This window comes from Ranitomeya variabilis, chromosome 6, assembly GCF_051348905.1.
Source record: "Ranitomeya variabilis isolate aRanVar5 chromosome 6, aRanVar5.hap1, whole genome shotgun sequence".
NCBI classification, from domain to species: Eukaryota; Metazoa; Chordata; class Amphibia; order Anura; family Dendrobatidae; genus Ranitomeya; species Ranitomeya variabilis.
In genome coordinates, this window is record NC_135237.1 from 181974553 (window position 1) to 181995737 (window position 21185).

At 44.4% G+C, this 21185-nt stretch overlaps 2 protein-coding genes across 2 annotated transcripts in view; both read left to right on the plus strand.

Moving 5' to 3' along the window:
• Window positions 1-21185, plus strand: part of KBTBD2 (kelch repeat and BTB domain containing 2) — a 57245-nt gene that overhangs the window by 17789 nt on the left and 18271 nt on the right. The gene's annotated exons all lie outside the window — the stretch shown is intronic.
• LOC143781049 (uncharacterized) lies at window positions 3162-4907 on the plus strand. The gene is made up of 2 exons (XM_077267603.1): window positions 3162-3770; window positions 3986-4907. Exons 1-2 carry the CDS (start codon window positions 3569-3571, stop codon window positions 4885-4887), a joined length of 1104 nt encoding a protein of 367 aa, XP_077123718.1. The 5' UTR covers window positions 3162-3568; the 3' UTR covers window positions 4888-4907.

The following is a 21185-nucleotide window of genomic DNA, read 5'->3' on the forward strand; positions in this document are numbered from 1 at the left end:
GTTGGTGGTTACACACTCCAAACCTACGTAAGGGGGTTCCCCGGGTAAACCATATATCACGTGTAGTGACCACAGATGCTAGTCCCAAAGGATGGGGGGCGCATATGGGTGATATGTGGGTCCAGGGGGTTTGGTCACGTTCCGAACAGAATTTGTCATCTAACCTTAAAGAGCTATTGGCCGTAGAACGAGCTCTGAGCCATTTCCTTATGTCCTTACAGGGCCATCACGTCAGGCTATTCTCAGACAATCAGGTAACTGTAGCTTACATTAACCACCAAGGGGGAACCCGATCCAGATCTTTAATGGAAGTGGCGGGTCGTATCTTACAGATAGCCGAAAATCATCTTCTGTCGCTCACATCACTGCATATATATAAGGGAAACACAACGTCATGGCCGACTTTCTATGTCGCAGGAAGCTCGGGCAAGGAGATTGGGTTCTCAATCAGGCCATCTTCGATCAAATCACCCGTCGTTGGGAGTGCCCACAGATAGACCTCTTTGCCAACAAAGAAAACAAAAAAATCAGACAATCCGGATGCAGTAGATGCCCTCCTAATTCCATGGCACTTCGATATAGCTTACGCCTTTCCCCCCATTGAACTTGATCCCGGTTGTTCTCAGGAAGATTCGGGAGGACAGAGCTCATGTAATCCTGATAGCGCCGTTCTGGCCCAGGAGGCCGTGGTTTCCTTGGCTGAGAAAAATGTCCATTTCTCAACCGTGGATTCTCCCAGAACTCCCAGACCTCCTCTCACAGGGTCCAATCTTCCATCCACGAGTGGCCAGTTTACATCTGACGGCGTGGGATTTGAAGGGTCATTGCTAAAGAAAAAGGGGTTTTCAGATGGACTTATTAATACCCTATTAAAAAGTAGAAAAGATTCCACGACAAATATTTGTTAGAATTTGGAGAAAATTCCTGTCGGTTTCAGGATCAGTTTTGAGTCAGAAACCTAATATTCCAAAAATCTTGGAGTTCCTGCAGAGAGGCTTAGAGATGGGGCTAGCTACAAGCACCCTTAGAGTCCAAGTTTCAGCCTTAGGCGCATTGTATAATTGTGGATTAGCTAAAAACTATTGGATTGCTCGTTTTATTAAAGCGGCGGCTAGATCAAGACCCATCGTTAAGAAAAGACTAGCCCCGTGGGACTTAAACCTGGTCCTCTCAGCGTTAACGGAACCCCCCTTTGAGCCTTTAGAATCTGCTTCTATAAAGATCCTGTCCGTAAAAACAGCTCTCTTGGTTGCTCTTACGTCGGCTAGGAGAGTTAGTGATTTACAGGCCCTCTCTAGACTGACTCCATATATGCAGATTAGAGAAGATAGGGTAGTATTAAGAACTGATCCCCTCTATCTTCCGAAGGTAGCGTCAAAGTTCCACAGACTTCAGGAGATAAATCTCCCCACTTTTTGTCCTAATCCTAAAAACCAAAAGGAACTCAAACTCCATACATTGGATGTCAAAAGATGCCTTCTTAAATATATTTCTTTAACAGATCCCTGGAAAAAAGATAATTCCTTGTTTATATCCTATCAGGGAGTCAGGAAAGGGTTTAGAGTATCCAAGAACACCTTAGGTAGATGGATTAGGGAGGCAATTTCTTTGGCTTATTCAGCAGGTGGCCTAGAAGTCCCGGAAGGCGTAAGAGCTCATTCCACTCGTGCCATGGCGACTTCCTGGGCGGAGAGGTCGGAGGTGTCGATTGAGGATATATGTAAGGCGGCCACATGGTCATCTCCGTCTACTTTCTTTAATCATTATAGATTAGATCTTGGTGGCTCCAGCGATCTCACATTTGGTAGAAGGGTGCTGGAAGCAGTAGTCCCGCCCTAATACTCTTTTCTCTGTAATTCTCTCGTTAGTGCTGTCATGACGACTGAATAAATACTCAAGCTACTTACCAGGTAGCGGTGTTTTTCAGGAGTCCATGACAGCACTCCTATATTCCCTCCCTTTCTACTAGTATGGGTTTCACCACGATAAGTATATTCTCATGTAGGTTAATTTTCTACAAAATTTAGTCACAAGGTGAAATGTGTTAGATATTTATGTGTTACTAATCAATGGAGGTCCTCTCATGCTCTGTAATCCAACTGATGCGGGAGAGAGGTGCCGCCCTTTTATCTCTGTAGGTTTCCTGTCCCTGAAGGGCGGATCCCCTCTCTCGTTAGTGCTGTCATGGACTCCTGAAAAACACCGCTACCTGGTAAGTAGCTTGAGTATTTTTTGACATCACCACAAAAATACAGAGTGCGGTGAATTTTCATTGAATAGAAAAGAACTATAGCAGTCGAACAAGTGCGGGACCGCACTGGACATGTCTTGTCTCTCTCTCTGTTCCCTGTCTTGTGACTATTTCAAAGAATAATATACCTGGCTGCATTCGCGCATGCAGGCTCTGATTCCTGGCTGCCCGCGGGCAGGCTTGTTCGAATTGAATCTAGAATCACAAACTTACTAAACGGAAGTCAGTAAAAAAACAAATTACTGAGCTCCGCAGCTATCTGACACTAACTCTTTCTATATCCAGTAGAAAATACTGTAGTAGTCACCGATTTGCTATGATGTATTTTAACTGTTCCAAATCTCGTCGTATCAACTAATCTAATTTATTTTTTTACACACACACACACCCACCAACAACCGGAGGCCGATCACTGATGTGCGTGAGATAAAGCTGAGTTGTTTAACTCAGTAGAATAAAGGCTGTATATGTGTAACATTCACAATGCCATGCTCTTCCAGAGGTTTCTGTAGGATTAGCGGGCAGTTTCTCTCCTATATTATCACAGACGCTCGCTTTACTTACGCAGTTCTCAAAACTGAATTTGACTCCGCAGAGGTCCCAGCCTCTTCTTCACGGCAAAAATGTTACAACATGAACAGAGTTGAGAAAAAGACCTTAATCCTATTGTTCTACAAACCTATGAATACAGAATCAACCCCCTCAGTGCCAAGTCCAAGAAGTTAGACAATATGTTACTGATTGTTTGGAGTGGAATAGATCTGCACAACACAAGAAGAATGTGAATCTAAGTGTGAGGAGTAGGGTTGAGCGACTTTGACTTTTTTATGGTCGAGTCATGTTTCGCGAAACCCGACTTTTTGAAAAGTCGAGTCGGGCGAAATCGGCCGATTACTGCGAAAAGAAAATTTCGTTTTACACATTCCAAATCCCTACTGCGCACAAGCGATGAAATGAAGATAGGCGTGCACGCCCCTAACCCCTATGTCATCACTCTGCCCACACTCCTTCATTGGCTGAAAAAATGGCGCTAAACGCGTCATACGAAACGCGACTTTGGCGCCAAGATCGCGTACCGCATGGCCGAACCCGCACAGGGATCGGGTCGGGTTTCATGAGACGCCGACTTTGCCAAAAGTCGGCAACTTATGAAAATGAACAATCCGTTTCGCTCAACCCTAGTGAGGAGGAGGAAGGGCAAGCAGACAAGAAAATGAAAGTGAAACTTTGAGCACAATATTGCAGCATAGCCACAGACAGACAAGTCTGGATCTGTTTGTGTGTACGATCTGAGGTTTATTACATTCTTTCCTTATAATGGCAGCAGGCCGTAAAAGAGACCCAGTTTGGGAATATTTTAATGAAGCTCCTTCGCCTATCTGTAAGGCAGGCATGCGTGCAAAATGCAAACAATGCAACAAAGAGATGCAAGGCCTGGTGGCGCGAATGAGGCAACATCATGAGAAGTGCGGTGATGAAGATGACCAAAGAAACACTTCTGAACAGGCAGGATCTTCAGGTTGGTAAACATTTTTCTTGAATCCTATTTCTAAAGACTGAACTGTCATGTGTGAGAAAAATTATATTTCTTATTATTACTGCATGTTACTGTCATTTGGTACAGTTATGAAGAAAAACAAATATTCCTTTTGGGGCAGGGGCAGTGATGAGTTGTGTACAATAAGCATAAATTATATAAACAATAAAATAACAGCATTGACTTTTTTTGTTTAGGGGAATTTATGGATTCTGGAAACTATCCACCTCCAAGATCACCATCATCCTGTTCTACAGTTTCAGAGTTATCCATCCAGGATAGTGCTTCATTAGCAGCAGCATCATCATCAGACACCCACAGCCACATATCACCATCACCCAAAAGGAAGAAAAAAACTTTACCTCCTGGAACCACCATAGATAGGTTTGTGATAAGAACTAGCAGATTAGAAAAAGAGTTGATTGATGAAAAAATTGCCCAGTTTATTTATGCAACGAACTCTTCTTTCCGTCTGACTGAGAACCCACATTTCATTAATATGGTTCAGTCACTGAGACCAGGATACAGTCCACCCAGCAGAGCTGATGTTGCAGGGAAACTGCTGGATCAAGTGTATGACAGAGAAATGGAGCAATGTGCAACAGCTCTGGAGGGTAAAATTGTTAACCTAAGTATTGATGGGTGGAGTAATGTCCACAATGATCCTATTGTATGTGCTTGTATAACAACAGAAGAAGGTAAAGTCTTCCTTGCACAAACAACTGATACGTCAGGAAATGCACACACAGCAGAATACTTACAAGAAGTGGCAGAAAAAGCTATAACGACATGTGAACAAAAATTCAAATGTCTAGTACGCAGTTTGGTCACTGACAATGCTGCAAACGTATCCAAGATGAGAAGAGATTTAGAAGAGCAGGGAGGGAATACAAAGCTGCTAATAACATATGGTTGCAGTGCTCATTTGCTGCACCTCTTAGCCAAAGACTTAAGTGTTCCAGAAATAAAGGCTAATGTTGTTGAAATTGCTAAATACTTCCGTAATAATCATTTTGCTGCAGCAGCTCTGAAAAGGATGGGTGGAACCAAGCTAATGCTCCCACAAGATGTTAGATGGAACTCTGGTGGACTGTTTTGAGCAGTATATCAAAAACTGGCCTATTCTGATGACACTTTGTGAAGAAAATCGAGATAAAATAGATGGCACTGTCACGGCCAAAATCCTCAACATTGGGCTTAAGAGAAATGTTGAACATATGCTGAGCTTCCTGAAACCCATCTCTCAAGCTTTAAACAAAATACAGAAAAATAGCTGTTTTATTGCGGATGCTGTTGAAATTTGGAAGGAACTGAGTGAACACTTAAAAACAGAACTACACATGGACAGAATTAAATTACAAGCAGTAAACAAACGAATGGGACAAGCACTGACTCCAGCTCATTTTTTGGCAAATATTGTCAATATCCAATATCAGGGTCAAAACCTAAGTGCTGAGGAAGAGGAGTTAGCTATGACATGGGTATCCAGCAATCATCCATCTTTAATGCCAACTATAATAAACTTCAGAGCTAAGGGGGAACCATTCAAGAAATATATGTTTGCTGAAGATATTTTAAGGAAGGTCACACCAGTAAACTGGTGGAAGTCACTTAAGCGCTTGGATTTAGAGACTGTTCAAGTAATGATTTCACTTTTAACAGCATTAGCTTCTTCTGCAGGCGTTGAAAGAATATTCTCTTCCTTTGGACTCATTCATTCTAAATTGAGAAATCGGTTGGGACCCAATAAAGCAGGAAAGCTTGTTTTTCTTTTCCAGATTATGAATAGGAACAAAGAAGAAGATGATGACGAAGATGACGACAAGTGAGCTACAGGGGACAGCAGGGACAGTAGTATTTACGTTTTTCATGTGTCGGCTGGGCTGACAGTCTAAGTTTCTTAAAATATATATATATTTTGTTTAGCCAAATTAGTTAACAAACATGGATGTTTGTTTAAGCAAATAACTTATGCTGTAATGTTGTTATTGTTTCAGTTGAATAAATCTATTTAAATTGTTATTAAGGTCAGGATTATTTTTCTCCTTCCTAAGTACAACAGAACAGTGGTGTCCAAATATGAATGATTAACCCATTAAACTGGGGAGAAAAAAGTAATCTAAAAAGTGATTCTAAAAATCTTCATCTACTTGCATGTTAAAGTAGCAAAAACTAGTTTAGGTAGAAACTTTGATTTAAATCACTGATTTAAATCAAGCCTTACTGACTAGTGATTTAAATCGTGATTTAAATCAGTTAGATTTAAATCAAATCCACCCTGATGTGCATGTAGCGCTTTTAAAGACAAGTCCAGCACTATCTTTGGCTACGTTCACATTAGCGTTGTGCGACGCAGCGTCGGGCGCCGCTGCGTCGCCGCATGCGTCATGCACCCCTATATTTAACATGGGGGCGCATGGACATGCGTTGCATTTGCGTTTTGTGACGCATGCGTCGCTGCGGCGCACGCGTCAGGGCGCACAGGACGCAGCAAGTTGCATTTTTTGTGCGTCCAAAATCAAGCAAAAAAAGAACGCATGCGTCACAAAACGCTGCGTTGTGCATGCGTTCACATTTGCGTTGTGCGTTGCGTCGCCGACGCTGCGGCGCACAACGCAAATGTGAACGTAGCCTTTACGTGGCCAGTCCGTTCCTCTGTTTTTGAGAATCAGTTGTTTGAAAAAGTATGCAAATGAGGCTGTAGAGCTGAAGCCTCTGTCACTCCAGCTCCATTCCCCACCCACCCAGTGCTTCCTGCTCCTGTTTGACTGAGTGCTCCATAACCTCTATGCTGTGCAACTTCAGGTAATCAGAAGTGATGAGGAAACGTGCTCGGATAAGGTGTTATCAGAGTATGCTCGAGTCCCCGCACCTGCATGTCTTGCATCTGTCGTACAGCCTTGTTAGGTAATTCCTGCATGTATTGTGGCTGTCGAGCAGGAGTGGAGACTCAAACATATTATTAGAGCACGCCAAAGTCACTCGGTTAGCACCCAAGCATGGTCAGATAACGCCTCATTTGAGCACATTCACTCATCATCACTAATGATCTTTGTAGATGACCTATGCAGTAATGACTATGCCATGAGTTCTATTAATGCAGAGAGGAGGAAATGAGATATTTCATGTAAAGAAGTTTTCTGACACCTTGCATATAGATATTGACAGCGTTTAGCGAGTGTTACCATGTCTGGATTTCTTTATGAATCTAGTGTAGTTTCACCACCAGCCTGTGCTCCAGTGTGGGTATATGAGGCGTTGGACTATCTGGCGAGCCCAGCTTCCTTGGCACATGGTCTTCATGAATCTTGGGTATTATTCAGTCCATAGATGGATATCTTGTTTTTATCAGTAATGGGATTTAACAGATAATCAAAATGATAGAGAAGCATTTTTTAAGATTTACTTTTAGGTTATAAAATGTACAGTAAGACAGAACAACATATGTTATCAGATTTGTATGCTTCCATGCAATGTCTGTCACTGCATCACCTATAGGTTCCCATTGTAAAAATATTGTGCAGGATATACAGCGGGTGACATAAGTATTGAACATGTCACCAATTTTCTAAGTAAATATATTTCTGCCGTAAATTAAGTTGTGTAAGGCCGGCGTCACACTCAGCGTATGTAAATACGGTCCTTTTTTTACGGCCGTAATACGCAGAAATGTTCCCAAAATAGTGATCCGTATGTCATCCGTAGGCAGGGTGTGGCAGCGTATTTTGCACATGGCATCCTCCGTATGTAATCCGTATGGCATCCGTACTGCGATATTTTCTCGCAGGCTTGCAAAACCTACATCTAATGGATTTATGTGCTCAAATGTTCGTTAAAACATATACAGTATGTGTATATATGTATGTGTGTATATATATATATATATATATATATATATATATATATATATATATATATATATATATATATATATATATATATATATATAATGTATGTCATTGATATATATACTGTATTTATATTTAATTCAGCACGACATATGTGAGCTCCGGTAATTCAATTACCAGCTTTTCATTTCTCCTTCCCAAACCCGACAGGATATGAGACATGGTTTACATACAGTAAACCATCTCATATCCCTTTTTTTTTTTTGCATATTCCACACTACTAATGTTAGTAGTGTTTATGTGCAAAATTTGGGCACTCTAGCTTGTAAAATAAAGGGTTAATGGTGGAAAAAATTGGCGTGGGCTCCCGCGCAATTTTCTCCGCCAGAGTGGTAAAGCCAGTGACTGAGGGCAGATATTAATAGCCTAGAGAGGGTCCATGGTTATTGGCCCCCCCGTCTAAAAACATCTGCCCCCAGCCACACCAGAAAAGGCACATCTGGAAGATGCGCCTATTCTGGCACTTGGCCACTCTCTTCCCACTCCCATGTAGAGGTGGGATATGGGGTAATGAAGGGTTAATGTCACCTTGCTATTGTAAGGTGACATTAAGCCAGGTTAATAATGGAGAGGCGTCAATTATGACACCTATCCATTATTAATCCAATAGTACGAAATGGTTAATAAAACACACATTATTTAAAAGTATTTTAATGAAATAAAGACACGGTGTTGTAATATTTTATTATACTGGTAATACACCTGAAGACCCTCGTTCTGTAACAAAGGAAAAATAAAAAAACAACAATATCTCATACCTTCCGTCACTCAGGTCAAGTCCCACGAAGTAAATCCATATGAAGGGGTTAAATCATTTTACAGCCAGGAGCTCTGCTAAAGCAGTGCTCGTGCCTGTAAAACCCCCGGGGAATGAATGGAAAGCGGGGTGACCTGTAGTTACCTTGAGTAGCGGTGAGGCGCCCTCTGCTGGATGTCCTCACATGAACTCGAGCGTGGGAACTTTTCCAAGGTTCCAGTTCATGAGGACATCCAGCAGAGGTTGCATCACCGCAACTCAAGGTAACTACAGGTCATTCCCCTGCAATCCATTCATTCCCGGGGGTTTTACAGGCAGGAGCACTGCTTTAGCAGAGCTCCTGGCTGTAAAATGATTTAACCCCTTCAGTGTATAGGGAGGCTGTGTGGGGCTCATGCTGTGTATAGGGAGGCTGTGTGGGGCTCGTGCTGTGTATAGGGAGGCTATGTGGGGCTCATGCTGTGTATAGGGAGGCTGTGTGGGGCTCATGCTGTATATAGGGAGGCTGTGTGGGGCTCATGCTGTATATAGGGAGGCTGTGTGGGGCTCATGCTGTATATAGGGAGCCTGTGTGGGGCTCATGCTGTACAGATTAGTCAGGTCTCTCACTAAATTACCCATCCAGCTCTTCAAACTATTCTCTCTGAAATGTCAGAGCATTCCAGAGATAAACTTCCCTGTTTGCAGTCTGAGTGATGCTGCCCATGGTTTTGGTGATATGAATCGACTGACAGGTTCCCTTTAGAAATCTGTCAGCCAAACCTTGCAACCATGGCAGAATCAACTGACCATGTACTGTGTATGGCTACGTTCACATTTGCGTTGTGCGCCGCTGCGTCGGCGACGCAACGCACAACGCAAACAAAAACGCAACAAAACGCACGCTAAAACGCTGCGTTTTGCGACGCATGCGTCCTTTTTCGCCGAAAGTTGGACGCAAAAAAAATGCAACTTGTTGCGTTCTCTGCGCCCAACGCTTGCGGCCATGCGTCGCAAAACGCAGCACAACGCATGTCCATGCGCCCCCATGTTAAATATAGGGGCGCATGACGCATGCGGCGACGCTGCGGCGCCCGACGCTGCGGCGCCGAACGCTAATGTGAACGTAGACTATGAGATTCACCAGATTCTCCCATGACAACTAACGGAAAGGTTTGCTAAGGCTACTTTCACATCAGCGATTTGCGGCAGATACTGCAGTTTTTCCGCATCTACCGTGAGGTTTTGCACTTGAGGTGAGACAAAAAAACACTAGCATCATTTTTTTTTTTTTTTTTTGTTGCTGCAAGAACCGCATTTGCCGGATCGCGGCAAAACCGCAAGTCCCACAGGGAATGAATGAGGCCGAACGCAGTGTTTTTGTAAGTGATCCGTTATGCGGCAGATGCGGAAAAACTGCCTGATCTGCCGCAGATGTCAAAAATGGCTGATGTGAAAGTAGCCTAAGTCACTGCCGATATTGTCATACTCACCAATGGGGGAGGCAGCATGAAAAGTGCCTTTTGAAGCATAAAGTCTAAATACGGCCCTGTCTGTAGCATTTATATAAGGTGAGTGGATTCCTTTCCTTGCCACCTTTTTGTTACCAGTTAAGACCCTATTGCGCTTTCTTTCTTTGCCAGTTTTGTTGTTTGCTTTCTTCCACATAAACCCTTTTCAAAACCTGAAGGTTCCGTGGGCTCCTTCTATGAACTCTGAGCTTTAGTTCCTTACATGAATTTTCTATTGGATTCAGGTCGTGTGATTGGCTGGGTGATTTAATTTTTTTGTCTCTGAAACCAATTGAAAGTTTCTCTGACTGTGTTTGGGATCATTGTCTTGCTGAAATGTCCACCCTTGTTTCATCTTCATCATTCTGGTAGGTGTCAGCACATTTTTTTTTTTTTATTGAGAATGTCTCGGCACATTGGTCCATTCATCCTTCCTTCATTTGTGTGAAATTTGCCAGTGCCGTATGTTGAAAACAGCTTCACAGCATGATGTTCCCATTTCCAAACTTCACTGATGGTGTGCTGTTTTTGGGGTGATATGCAGTGGCTTTTGTCCTCCAAACATGGTGTGTATTATGGCATCCAAATAGTTAAATTTTGGTCTCCTCTGACCAGCATATATTCTCCCAGTATATCACAGACTTGTCTAAATGTTGAGAGAATTTTAAATGCGCTTGATGATGCTTTTTGTTAAAGGGAACCTGTCACCCCCCCTTCCCCCCCCCCCCCAAGCGTTTTTAACTAAAAGAGCCACCTTGTGCAGCAGTCAAGGAGGCATCCGTTTCCCCCCTGCTGCAGACGCCACATAGCTGTCAATCAAATCTTCTGGGCGCCGCCTCCTCACCGCTGTTTTGAAATGAGCCGGCGCCTGCACTCTTTTCTCCTGTCTTGGGCAGGCGTAGTGAGCGCTGCCCGTCTGTGATCATATGCAGTCTAGGTGACTGCACCTCTGCGGCTGCCCAGCCTGTGAATCCCAGCCCCGCAGTGAGAATAAATCAGAAGACACTGCGGGGCGGGGATTCACAGGCAGGGCGGCCGCACAGGCGCAGTCAGCTAGACTGCATATGAGGACAGATGGGCAGCACTCTCTGCGCCTGCCTAAGGCTACGTTCACATTAGCGTTGTGCGACGTAGCGTCGGGCGCCGCTGCGTCGCCGCATGCGTCATGCACCCCTATATTTAACATGGGGGCGCATGGACATGCGTTGCATTTGCGTTTTGTGACGCATGCGTCGCTGCGGCGCACGCATCAGGGCGCACAGGACGCAGCAAGTTGCATTTTTTGTGTGTCCAAAATCAAGCAAAAAAAGGACGCATGCGTCACAAAACGCTGCGTTGTGCATGCGTTCACATTTGCGTTGTGCGTTGCGTCGCCGACGCTGCGGCGCACAACGCAAATGTGAACGTAGCCTTAGGCAGGAGAAAAAAGCGCAGGCAGATTTGAGTGACGTCTGCAGCGGGGGGGAAAGGCCTGCCTCCTTGACTGAAGAAAAGGTATTTAGGACAAATTACAAAACTGATTATTTCAGCAGTTACAGCACCAATAACTAAAAGAGCCACCTTGTCAGAATGCAGCATTACTGCTGCACAAGGTGGCTCTTTTAGTTAAAAACGCCTGGGGGGGTGACAGGTTCCCTTTAAGCAGTGGAGTCTTGTGTGATGAGCGTGCATACATAACTAGAGGAAAAGTAATTCACTAGTGATGAGCACACCTATGAAAAGTGTGCATATAGGCAATGGAGGCTGAGTGCATTACTTATAGTTTTCTTTGAAACGATTGTACCTACAGATTACAGGTCTTTCTGTAGCTCTTCATGGGTGGTCCTTTTCTCTTGGACATTATTTCTGATAATTCTTTTCACTCCTCTCTCTCTTCAATCTTGCGGGAAACACCTGGTTGTGGGCTATTTATGGTGAAATGATGTGCTTCCGGATTATCGCCCCAATAGTGCCCACTTAAGTAGTTGAGAAATGTTTCTGTAACCAATGTCCTCAGTATGCTTTGCAACAAAAAGGTTGCGAAGGTTTTGCGGCAGCTCCCTGGTTTTACCCATCATGAGGTGTGTCTTGTGTGGCACTTTGGTAATGAGACACCTTTTTATAGGCCATCTGATGAACTAGCTGATATTATCTTTCACTAAGTGACAGGATTGCTTTCTAATTCCTGATAGATTTCAGTTGGTGTCATGACTTTCCATGGCTTTTTGCACCTCTTTCTTGTTTAATTTTTTTTTTCTTGTGTTATTCCTCATTCTTACACCTAATGTATGGACATGTATGGTTTGACTTCTTTGCCTGTCCGACATCTGATGAGCATTTTATGTTAATAGCACCTTTAGAAATATATTTACTTAGAAAATTGGTGACGTGTTCAATACTTATTACACCCATTGTATGTTCATTACCGTATTTACTCCAGTATAAGCCGAGGTTTTCAGCCCACTTTTTTGGGCTGAAAGTCCCCCTCTCAGCTTATACTCGAGTCATACCCAGAGGTCGGCAAGGGAAGGGGGAGCGGGGGCTGCCTAAAAATACTCACCTAGTCCAGGCGCGGTCCCTGCAGGTCCCTGGCTTCCCGGCGCCGGCAGCAGCAGCTTCAGCTTCTTCCTGCACTGTGCGGTCACATGGTACCGCTCATTACAGTAAATGAATATGCGGCTCCACCTCCCATAGGGGTGGAGCCGCATATTCATTACTGTATTGAGCGGTAACAGTGACCACTCAGTACAGTTAGAAGCTGCGGCGTCGGGGAAGCAGGGACTGCACAGCGCCAGGACCAGGTGAGTATACGGGGAGCGCAGCGCTGCGCGATAGTCACCTTTCCTCGTTACGGGCGGCGATCTGTGTTCAGCAGTGACGCTCAGGTCAGAGGGTGCGGTGACGTAGTTAGTGTACGCCCTCTGCTGAACGTCGGTGCTGAACATGGAGTGGCGCCGGAACGAGGTGCGGGTGACTATTGAAAGTGCCGGGGGCCTGACCGACGGAGAGGTGAGTATGTGATTTTTTTTTTTTTTATCGCAGCAAATGGGGCAAATATCTGTATGGGGCATCTATGGGGCCATAATGTTTGTGCAGCACTATATGGGGCCATAACGTTTGTGCAGCACTATATGGGGCCATAACGTTTGTGCAGCACTATATGGGGCCATAACGTTTGTGCAGCACTATATGGGGCCATAACGTTTGTGCAGCACTATATGGGGCCATAACGTTTGTGCAGCACTATATGGGGCCATAACGTTTGTGCAGCACTATATGGGGCCATAACGTTTGTGCAGCACTATATGGGGCCATAACGTTTGTGCAGCACTATATGGGGCCATAACGTTTGTGCAGCACTATATGGGGCCATAACGTTTGTGCAGCACTATATGGGGCCATAACGTTTGTGCAGCACTATATGGGGCCATAACGTTTGTGCAGCACTATATGGGGCCATAACGTTTGTGCAGCACTATATGGGGCCATAACGTTTGTGCAGCACTATATGGGGCCATAACGTTTGTGCAGCACTATATGGGGCCATAACGTTTGTGCAGCACTATATGGGGCCATAACGTTTGTGCAGCACTATATGGGGCCATAACGTTTGTGCAGCACTATATGAGGCAATAAAGTTTGTGCAGCACTATATGGGGCAATAAAGTTTGTGCAGCACTATATGGGGCCATAATGTTTGTGCAGCACTATATGGGGGCCATAACATTTGTGCAGCACTATATGGGGGCCATAACATTTGTGCAGCACTATATGGGGCAAGTGTCTGTATGGGGCCATAATTAACGTTTGTAGGGCACTACAGTATATGGGGCAAGTGTCTGTATGGAGCATCTTATAGGGCCATAATCAAGGTTTGTGCAGCACTATATGGGGCAAATATCTTTATAGAGCATCTTATGGGGCCATAATCAGCATTTGTGCAGCATTATATTGGGCAAATGTGTCTATGGAGCATCTTATGGGGCCTTTATTAACCTTTATGCAGGATTATATGGGGCATATTTTAATATGAAACATCTTATGGGGCCATCATAAACTGTATGGAGCATTATATGGGGCTCCTGATTCAATATGGATATTCAAAAACACTTAACCTACTGATGTCTCAATTAATTTTACTTTTATTGGTATCTATTTTTACTTTTGACATTTACCGGTAGCTGCTGCATTTCTCACCCTAGGCTTATACTCGAGTCATTAAGTTTTCCCAGTTTTTTGTGGCAAAATTAGGGGGGTCGGCTTATACTCGAGTATATACGGTACTTCATGCCTCTGTATAGAGGATTGCAGAAGTCCATCCGTTCTTCTGTATTATGCTGGAGTCACACTAGAGAGAAATACGGCGAGTGCTATGCTAGAAAAAATCGCATAGCACTCGGACCAATGTTAATCTATGGGGCAGCTCACATCATCAGTTTTTTTTTTTCTCGGCTGAGACTTGCCAATGAAAGTCTAAGGGTGTGAGAAAAACTCGCACACCACACGGACCATCAGTGTGACCTGCGAGAAATACGCACCGGTGTTCTTTCGAAAAGCTGGCAATTCAGTGCCGTGTATAGTAAAATCACACTGACAGGTTAGAATATATAAAATAAATGTATACACATAGCATAGGTGTGTGTGTGTATATATATATGTGTGTGTATATATATATATATATATATATATATATATATATATATATATATATATATATATATATATATATATATATATATATATATATATATATTATGTATTTTATAATATAATTTCATACACAGCAGAATAGCCGATAATTCAGTTGTCTGCTTCTGTAATATCATTGCAGAAGCCGACAGGATATGAGACATGGTTTACATGCAGTAAACCATTGCAAATCCGTTAGATTTATATGTCCCTCACTAATAATGTTAGTAGTGTGTGTCAAATTTTGGAGCTCTAGGTGTTAAATTAAAGAATTAAATCACAGAAAAAACTGGCGTGGGCTTCTGGGAAAACCAGTGACTGAGGGCGGATGTTTATAGCCTAGAGAGGGACCATGGTTATTGCCCCCCCCCCCCCCCCCCCCTCAAGGTTAGCATCCTAGGGACTTTCCCTTAGCGTCTGAGTCATGTCTTCAGCAGATAGTTGCTGATTGGGGGCAATAATGACGTCAGTGGTCAATGTGTTAATACTCTATCATGCAAAAAAGAAGTCCTATGTCAAACACAGTCCAGGAAAGCTGCTGTCTTCTCTGAGCCAAAATTCAATAAAAATGGACTGATGGAAAATGGAAAACTGTTCTGTGGTCAATTGAATCAAAACTTGCAATTTGTTATGGAAAGCTCCAGTCTGGAGTGGAAAGAGACCATTGACCTTATCAGTCCAAATTTCTCTGGTATTGGGTTGGATTAGTGTCTACGGCATGGGCAGCTTACACATCTTATGCTATTTGCACACGTTCAGGAAAGTTTACAGAATTTTCCTGAGCAAATCCGGACTACTTTCGCAGGAAATCCGCTCGCGTTTTTTGCGCGGTTTTTTTTTTGCACATTTTTCGCTGATTTTTCCGGAGGTTCCCAATGCAATAATTTAGTAGAAAATCTGCAAAAAATCCGCAAAATTAATGAACATGCTGATTTTGTTTCCATGATGCGTTTTTTCTGAAAAAAATGCAACATGGGCACAAAATTGCGGAATTCATTAAAATAGATGTGATGCTTAATGTAAGCGTTTTTGCAGCGAAAAACTACCGAAAAAACTCGAAAAATCCAGAACGTGTGCAAATAGCCTTACACTTCTATATATGCTGATCATATATTGAGGTTTTAGAACAGCATATTCTCCCATCCAGACCACTTCTATTTCAGAGAATGGAAAGACACTAGAAAATTATGAATCAAAAAATCCCGCAAAGATGACCCAGAACTGTTGAGCAGTTAGAATCCTACATCAGAGAAGAATGGGACAACTTTCCTCTCCCAAAACTCCAGAAATTGGTCTCTTCACTTTTGCGATGTCAAAGACTGTTGTAAAAAGAGTAGATGCTGCACAATGGTACCAAAGCCATGTCCTAACTTTTTTGAGATGAGTTGTTGACATCAATTTCTAAATATGTTAATATTTTCAAAGGAAAAGGAAAAATGTCTAAATTTTAGCTTCTGATCTGTGTTCTATGTTCTGAGGCTTCCAAAGTTCATTCTTGTTTTCTTTACATTTTACACAGCATCTCATTTTTGGGGATTTTGTGGTTTAATTTAATTACATGCAAACTTTAGTAATCAGAATGTACAGAATAGGATTTTTTTTCTAGAAGCTATTATTGATTTTTGACGTTCAGGAAAAGGGCTAGGCTGACTAGAGGTGTAAGGGGGAGGGGTGGCGGGGGTTCCATACTTGTTTTTTCATGTATCCAAGAAGCAGAATGGAGCTGTGTGGGAGAGGAGATGGTGCATTACGTCTCTGCTCTGACATTTCAGTGGATTGTTTTCTACGGTTTAAAAGCTTCATCTCTCTCTTGCAGGATGACATGAGGGGCCATGTAAGGACACCGGTTATGTCTATGCTATAGATGTGTAGTGTGGTCTAGGCGGGCGTTTAAGGACGCTGTGCCATGTCTGTTCTACACGGATAGTGTCATATGCCAGAGTTTTACTTCTTTGAGTTTTGAGTCTTTGAAGCGAGTTTAGCCCATTTCAGACCCAATTCCTTTTCGTATGAAGCCATGCCTCCTCTGAGCTGGCTAAAACACATAATAAATGTGGCACAGGTCATGCACAATTTTTGCCAGAATTTTGAACCATTTAAATTTCTTCTGACATACATATATATACCATGAAGGCCTGCTGCACAAAGTCTCCTCTTAACAGTTGTTGTAGAGATGTGTCTGCTGCTAGAACTCTGTGTGGTATTGACCTGGTCTCTAATCTGAGCTGCTGTTAACCTGCAATTTCTGAGGCTGGTGACTTGGATAAACTTATCCTCAGAAGCAGAGGTGACTCTTGGTCTTCCTTTCCTTGGGCGGTCCTCATGTGAGCCAGTTTTTTTGTAGCGCTTGATGGTTTTTGCAACTGCACTTGGGGACACTTTCAAAGTTTTCCCAACTTTTCAGACTCACTGACCGTAATTTCTTAAAGTAATGATGGCCACTCGTTTTTCTTTACTTAGCTGCGTTTTTCTTGCCATAATACAAATTCTAAGTCTATTCAGTAGGACTATCAGCTGTGTATCCACCAGACTTCTGCACAACACAACTGATGGTCCCAACCCCATTTATAAGGCAAGAAATCCCACTTATTAAACCTGACAGGGCACACCTGTGAAGTGAAAACCATTCCAGGTGACTACCTCTTGAAGCTCATCAAGAAAATGCCAAGAGTGTGCAAAGCAGTCATCAAAGCAAAAGGTGGCTACTTTGAAGAACCTAGAATATAAGACATATTTCTCTGACGCCCACGACGGCACCACGGAGAGAGGGGATCCGCCCACCAAGGACAGGAAACCTACAGATAAAAAGGCGGTACCTCTCTCCTGCATCAGTTGGTTTCCTGTCCTTGATGGGAGACCTACAGATCCACCTCCGTCAGAGGAAAAGTTTCTTCGTGGGAGTCCCGGGCCAATCAGCCAATCCAGGCAGCGGGGGCCCCCCTGCCTCGGTTAGATGTGGTGACCCGAAGCGCCACCGCTAGGGGCTGGTAGGCCTTTTTAGGGTGCGCGGAGAGAGGTGGCAGGAGCCGCCTCTCTAAGAAGACTCACCAGCAGCAGCCGTGTCCAAGGGTCCGCTCTATGGATAGGAGCGATGTGGCTCCCTGGCGTCAGTCTGCAGCCTGAGCTCCCGGGAGTACCGTGGAGTCAGCGTGTAGTAAGTGCGCCGCCATCTGGCCCCATCTGCGCCGTGCGGGAACAGACGTGTTTTCAAACGGCAGGGGCTTGCGTGCGCACAAGCGCTGCGATCCCCGCCTAGAGCACCTGCGCGGCTGCTGGAGAAATGCGCAGGCGCGGGATTTCGTGCTCGGGCGATCTGCACAGGCGCGCGGGATTCCATGCGCAAGGCGAACTGCGCATGCGCGAAAAAAAAATAAATGGCGCCTTCCACCGCTATTTTAAGCGGGGCATCTGGGGGCAAAAGCGCTTCTAAAATTGAGTCTGGCCAGTGCTCACCAGTGAGCGATGTGGAGCAGGTATCTCCCCTGCCCAGGGCGTCTCCACAACCAACACCGCAGCAGCAGAAGCAGCGACGGACCCAGAAAGGGCACCAAGGCTCTACCAGAGGGCGTTCTGGATCACTACGCAGCAAAGAGTCCAGCATTGCGTCCGGCTCTAAAGCAAACACGGATCGTGCCCAACCGGTATTTATGGGTCCATAAGGTGGTGAGTGATCTCCGTGAATGTTAGCGATAGTGAGAATCTATCTTTGTGTCTTTTACCATAGGGGAAGAAAAGCGCAAGTAAAACTAAACATATGATATGTGCCCTGTGCAAAGAAGATCTTCCATCTTCATGGGACAAAAGACTTTGCAGTATTTGTATTCAGCAGACAGTGTCAGAAGGCCTTCCCGGGTTTGCAGCAGATCTCAAAAACCTGATTAAAGTCCAGGTAGAGGAAACCTTTAAATCCCTCAAAGGGGGAAAAAAGAGAAGGAAGACTAAGCACAGATCTCCATCTCCTGAATCGGGTGATTCAGGGGAAGATATGGATTCAGACTCATCTAATTCTTCCTCCTCATCCTCATCATCGTCTTCATCTTCCTCGGGGGGCCGTAGTTGCTTTCCTATAGAAGAAACTGATAGTCTTGTTAAAGCCGTTAGGAACACTATGGAGCTGGCAGATCCTCACCCCAAAAGATCCGTCCAAGACATAATGTTCGGAGGGCTTGACCAGAAAAAGAGAAGGGCCTTTCCCCTCAATGAAAAAATCCAATCTTTGATTAAAAAAGAGTGGAAAAAGCCTGTGAGAAAGTCGCTACTCACTCCAAAAAAGAAATATCCGTTCGATGACCAATCCTGTTCCTACTGGGATAAGGCACCTAAACTGGATGTGGCAATCGCCAAGGCATCCAAAAAATATGCCCTTCCGTTTGAGGACATGGGGGTCTTAAAAGATCCAATGGACAAGAAAGCAGATGGTTTCCCCAGAGGTTCATGGGAAGCGGCTGGTGGAGGCCTTAAACCAGCAGTCGCTGCCGCTTGTACAACCCGCTCCCTGATGGTTTGGCTAGACCAATTGGAAAGCCAACTCAAAAACAAGTCTTCCCGAGACTCAATTCTAAAAATGTTGCCCATTATGCGTGGAGCTGCCGCCTGCTTGGCAGACGCCTCGGCGGACTCAATCAAACTATCCGCTAGGTCGGCAGTGTTTTCTAATGCCGCAAGGCGGGCCCTCTGGCTAAAATGTTGGCCAGGAGACCTCCAGACCAAGTCTAAATTATGTACAATTCCCTGTGAAGGAGAGTTCCTATTCGGGCCCACTCTAGATGATATACTAGAAAAAGCGGGGGATAAAAAGAAATCTTTTCCCTCCCTGGGCTTCCCTTCATACAGAAGGCCCTTTCGGAGCAAGAGGTTCTTCCGAAGGAAGCCGGGAAAAAAACAGGATAGGTGGGAGGACAAGCGAAACAAAAACAAGGGTTTCATCTTCAACAAAAACCCTAACGACAATAAAAAACCCGCACAATGAATGCTTGCCCCAGGTTGGGGGAAGACTTGCCCTCTTCGCCTCAGCCTGGGAAAAAATTACCAACAGTCCTTGGGTATTGAACATAGTAAAATCCGGACTAAAATTGAAATTTCAAAAACCCCCTCACCCCTCGTTCAGGACGACTTCTCTAAGATCTTCAGAGGAAGAACAGCTAGCATTAGAAAAAGAAGTCATGGGACTGGTAAACAAAGGGGTTCTCATGGAAGTTCCCCTACAAGAAAGAGGTCAAGGGTGCTACTCCCCTCTGTTTCTGAGGAAGAAGCCGGACGGTTCATTCAGGACTATCGTGAATCTGAAAGAGTTAAACAAATTCCTAGAAATCCAACCGTTCAAGATGGAGACAATAAAAACCTCGATAAAGATGTTGTTTCCACTGTGTTTCATGGTAGTCCTGGATCTAAGGGACGCCTACTACCACGTCCCTATTCACAAAGATCATCAGAAATTCCTCAGAATAGCGGTCTATATAAGGGGGGTGGTATACCATTTTCAATTCTTAGCCCTACCCTTCAGGTTGGCTATAGCTCCGCGGGTCTTCACAAAAATAGTTGCGGAGGTAATGGCTCACCTGAGGGAGAAAGATACCCTGATAGTACCATACCTCGACGACTTTTTGATAATAGGTTCCTCTCTACAACACTGCGAGGAACAGCTGAAAACAATCAGACATTCTCTGGAAGAACTAGGTTGGTTAATAAACCTAAAGAAATCCAGATTGTTACCATGCCAGATCCAGGAGTACCTGGGTCTCACTCTGGACTCTATAAAACAAGAATGTCGCCTTCCAGGGGAAAAAATCCAAAACATCATAAATCTGGTATCCAGAAGGCGAGACAACCCCTCCATAACACTGCGCCAAGCGATGTCCCTCCTGGGATCCATGACGGCCTGCATCCCGGCAGTCCAATGGGCTCATTTACACTCAAGGGAACTTCAATGGCACATCTTGTCAGAGGAAGTCTCTCTAAAAGGGAATTTAGAAGGTCAGCTCGTTTTATCTCTAAACACAATTCGGTCTCTAGGCTGGTGGACATCGCTAGGAAATCTTTCTCAGGGAATCCCGTGGGTGACTCCAGTATCTCGGGTAGTGACAACAGACGCGAGTCCCAGCGGGTGGGGGGCTCACCTGAACGACCTGTTAGCTCAGGGGGATTGGGCTCCATATCTGAAAAAAGCGTCCTCCAATATGAAAGAACTATTGGCAGTCAAATTTGCACTCTTAGAGTTCCTGGGGCCCCTTCGGTCTCACCATGTCAGGATTATGTCGGACAACAAAGTGGTGATAGCATATCTGAATCACCAAGGGGGTACCCGTTCTCGGAGTCTGATGGAGATAACCAGCTCAATCTTCCACATAGCCGAAAGCAACTTTCAATCTCTATCGGGCCTACACATAAAGGGGGTAGACAATTTCAGAGCAGACTACCTAAGTCGCTCCCGCTTGAGGCAGGGGGAATGGGAGCTAAATCAGTCGGTGTTCGATCAAATCTCTGTAAAATGGGCCACACCAAACATGGACCTCTTCGCAAACCATCTGAACGAAAAAGTGAACACCTTTTGCTCGATAACACCGGGGGGGAACCC

Coding starts and splice junctions, on each gene's coding strand:
- LOC143781049 (XM_077267603.1), top strand. CDS start 3,569: ATGGCAGCAGGCCGTAAAAGAGACCCAGTTTGGGAATATTTTAATGAA. Junction 3,771..3,985: donor TGAACAGGCAGGATCTTCAG/GTTGGTAAACAT, acceptor TTTTTTGTTTAG/GGGAATTTATGGATTCTGGA.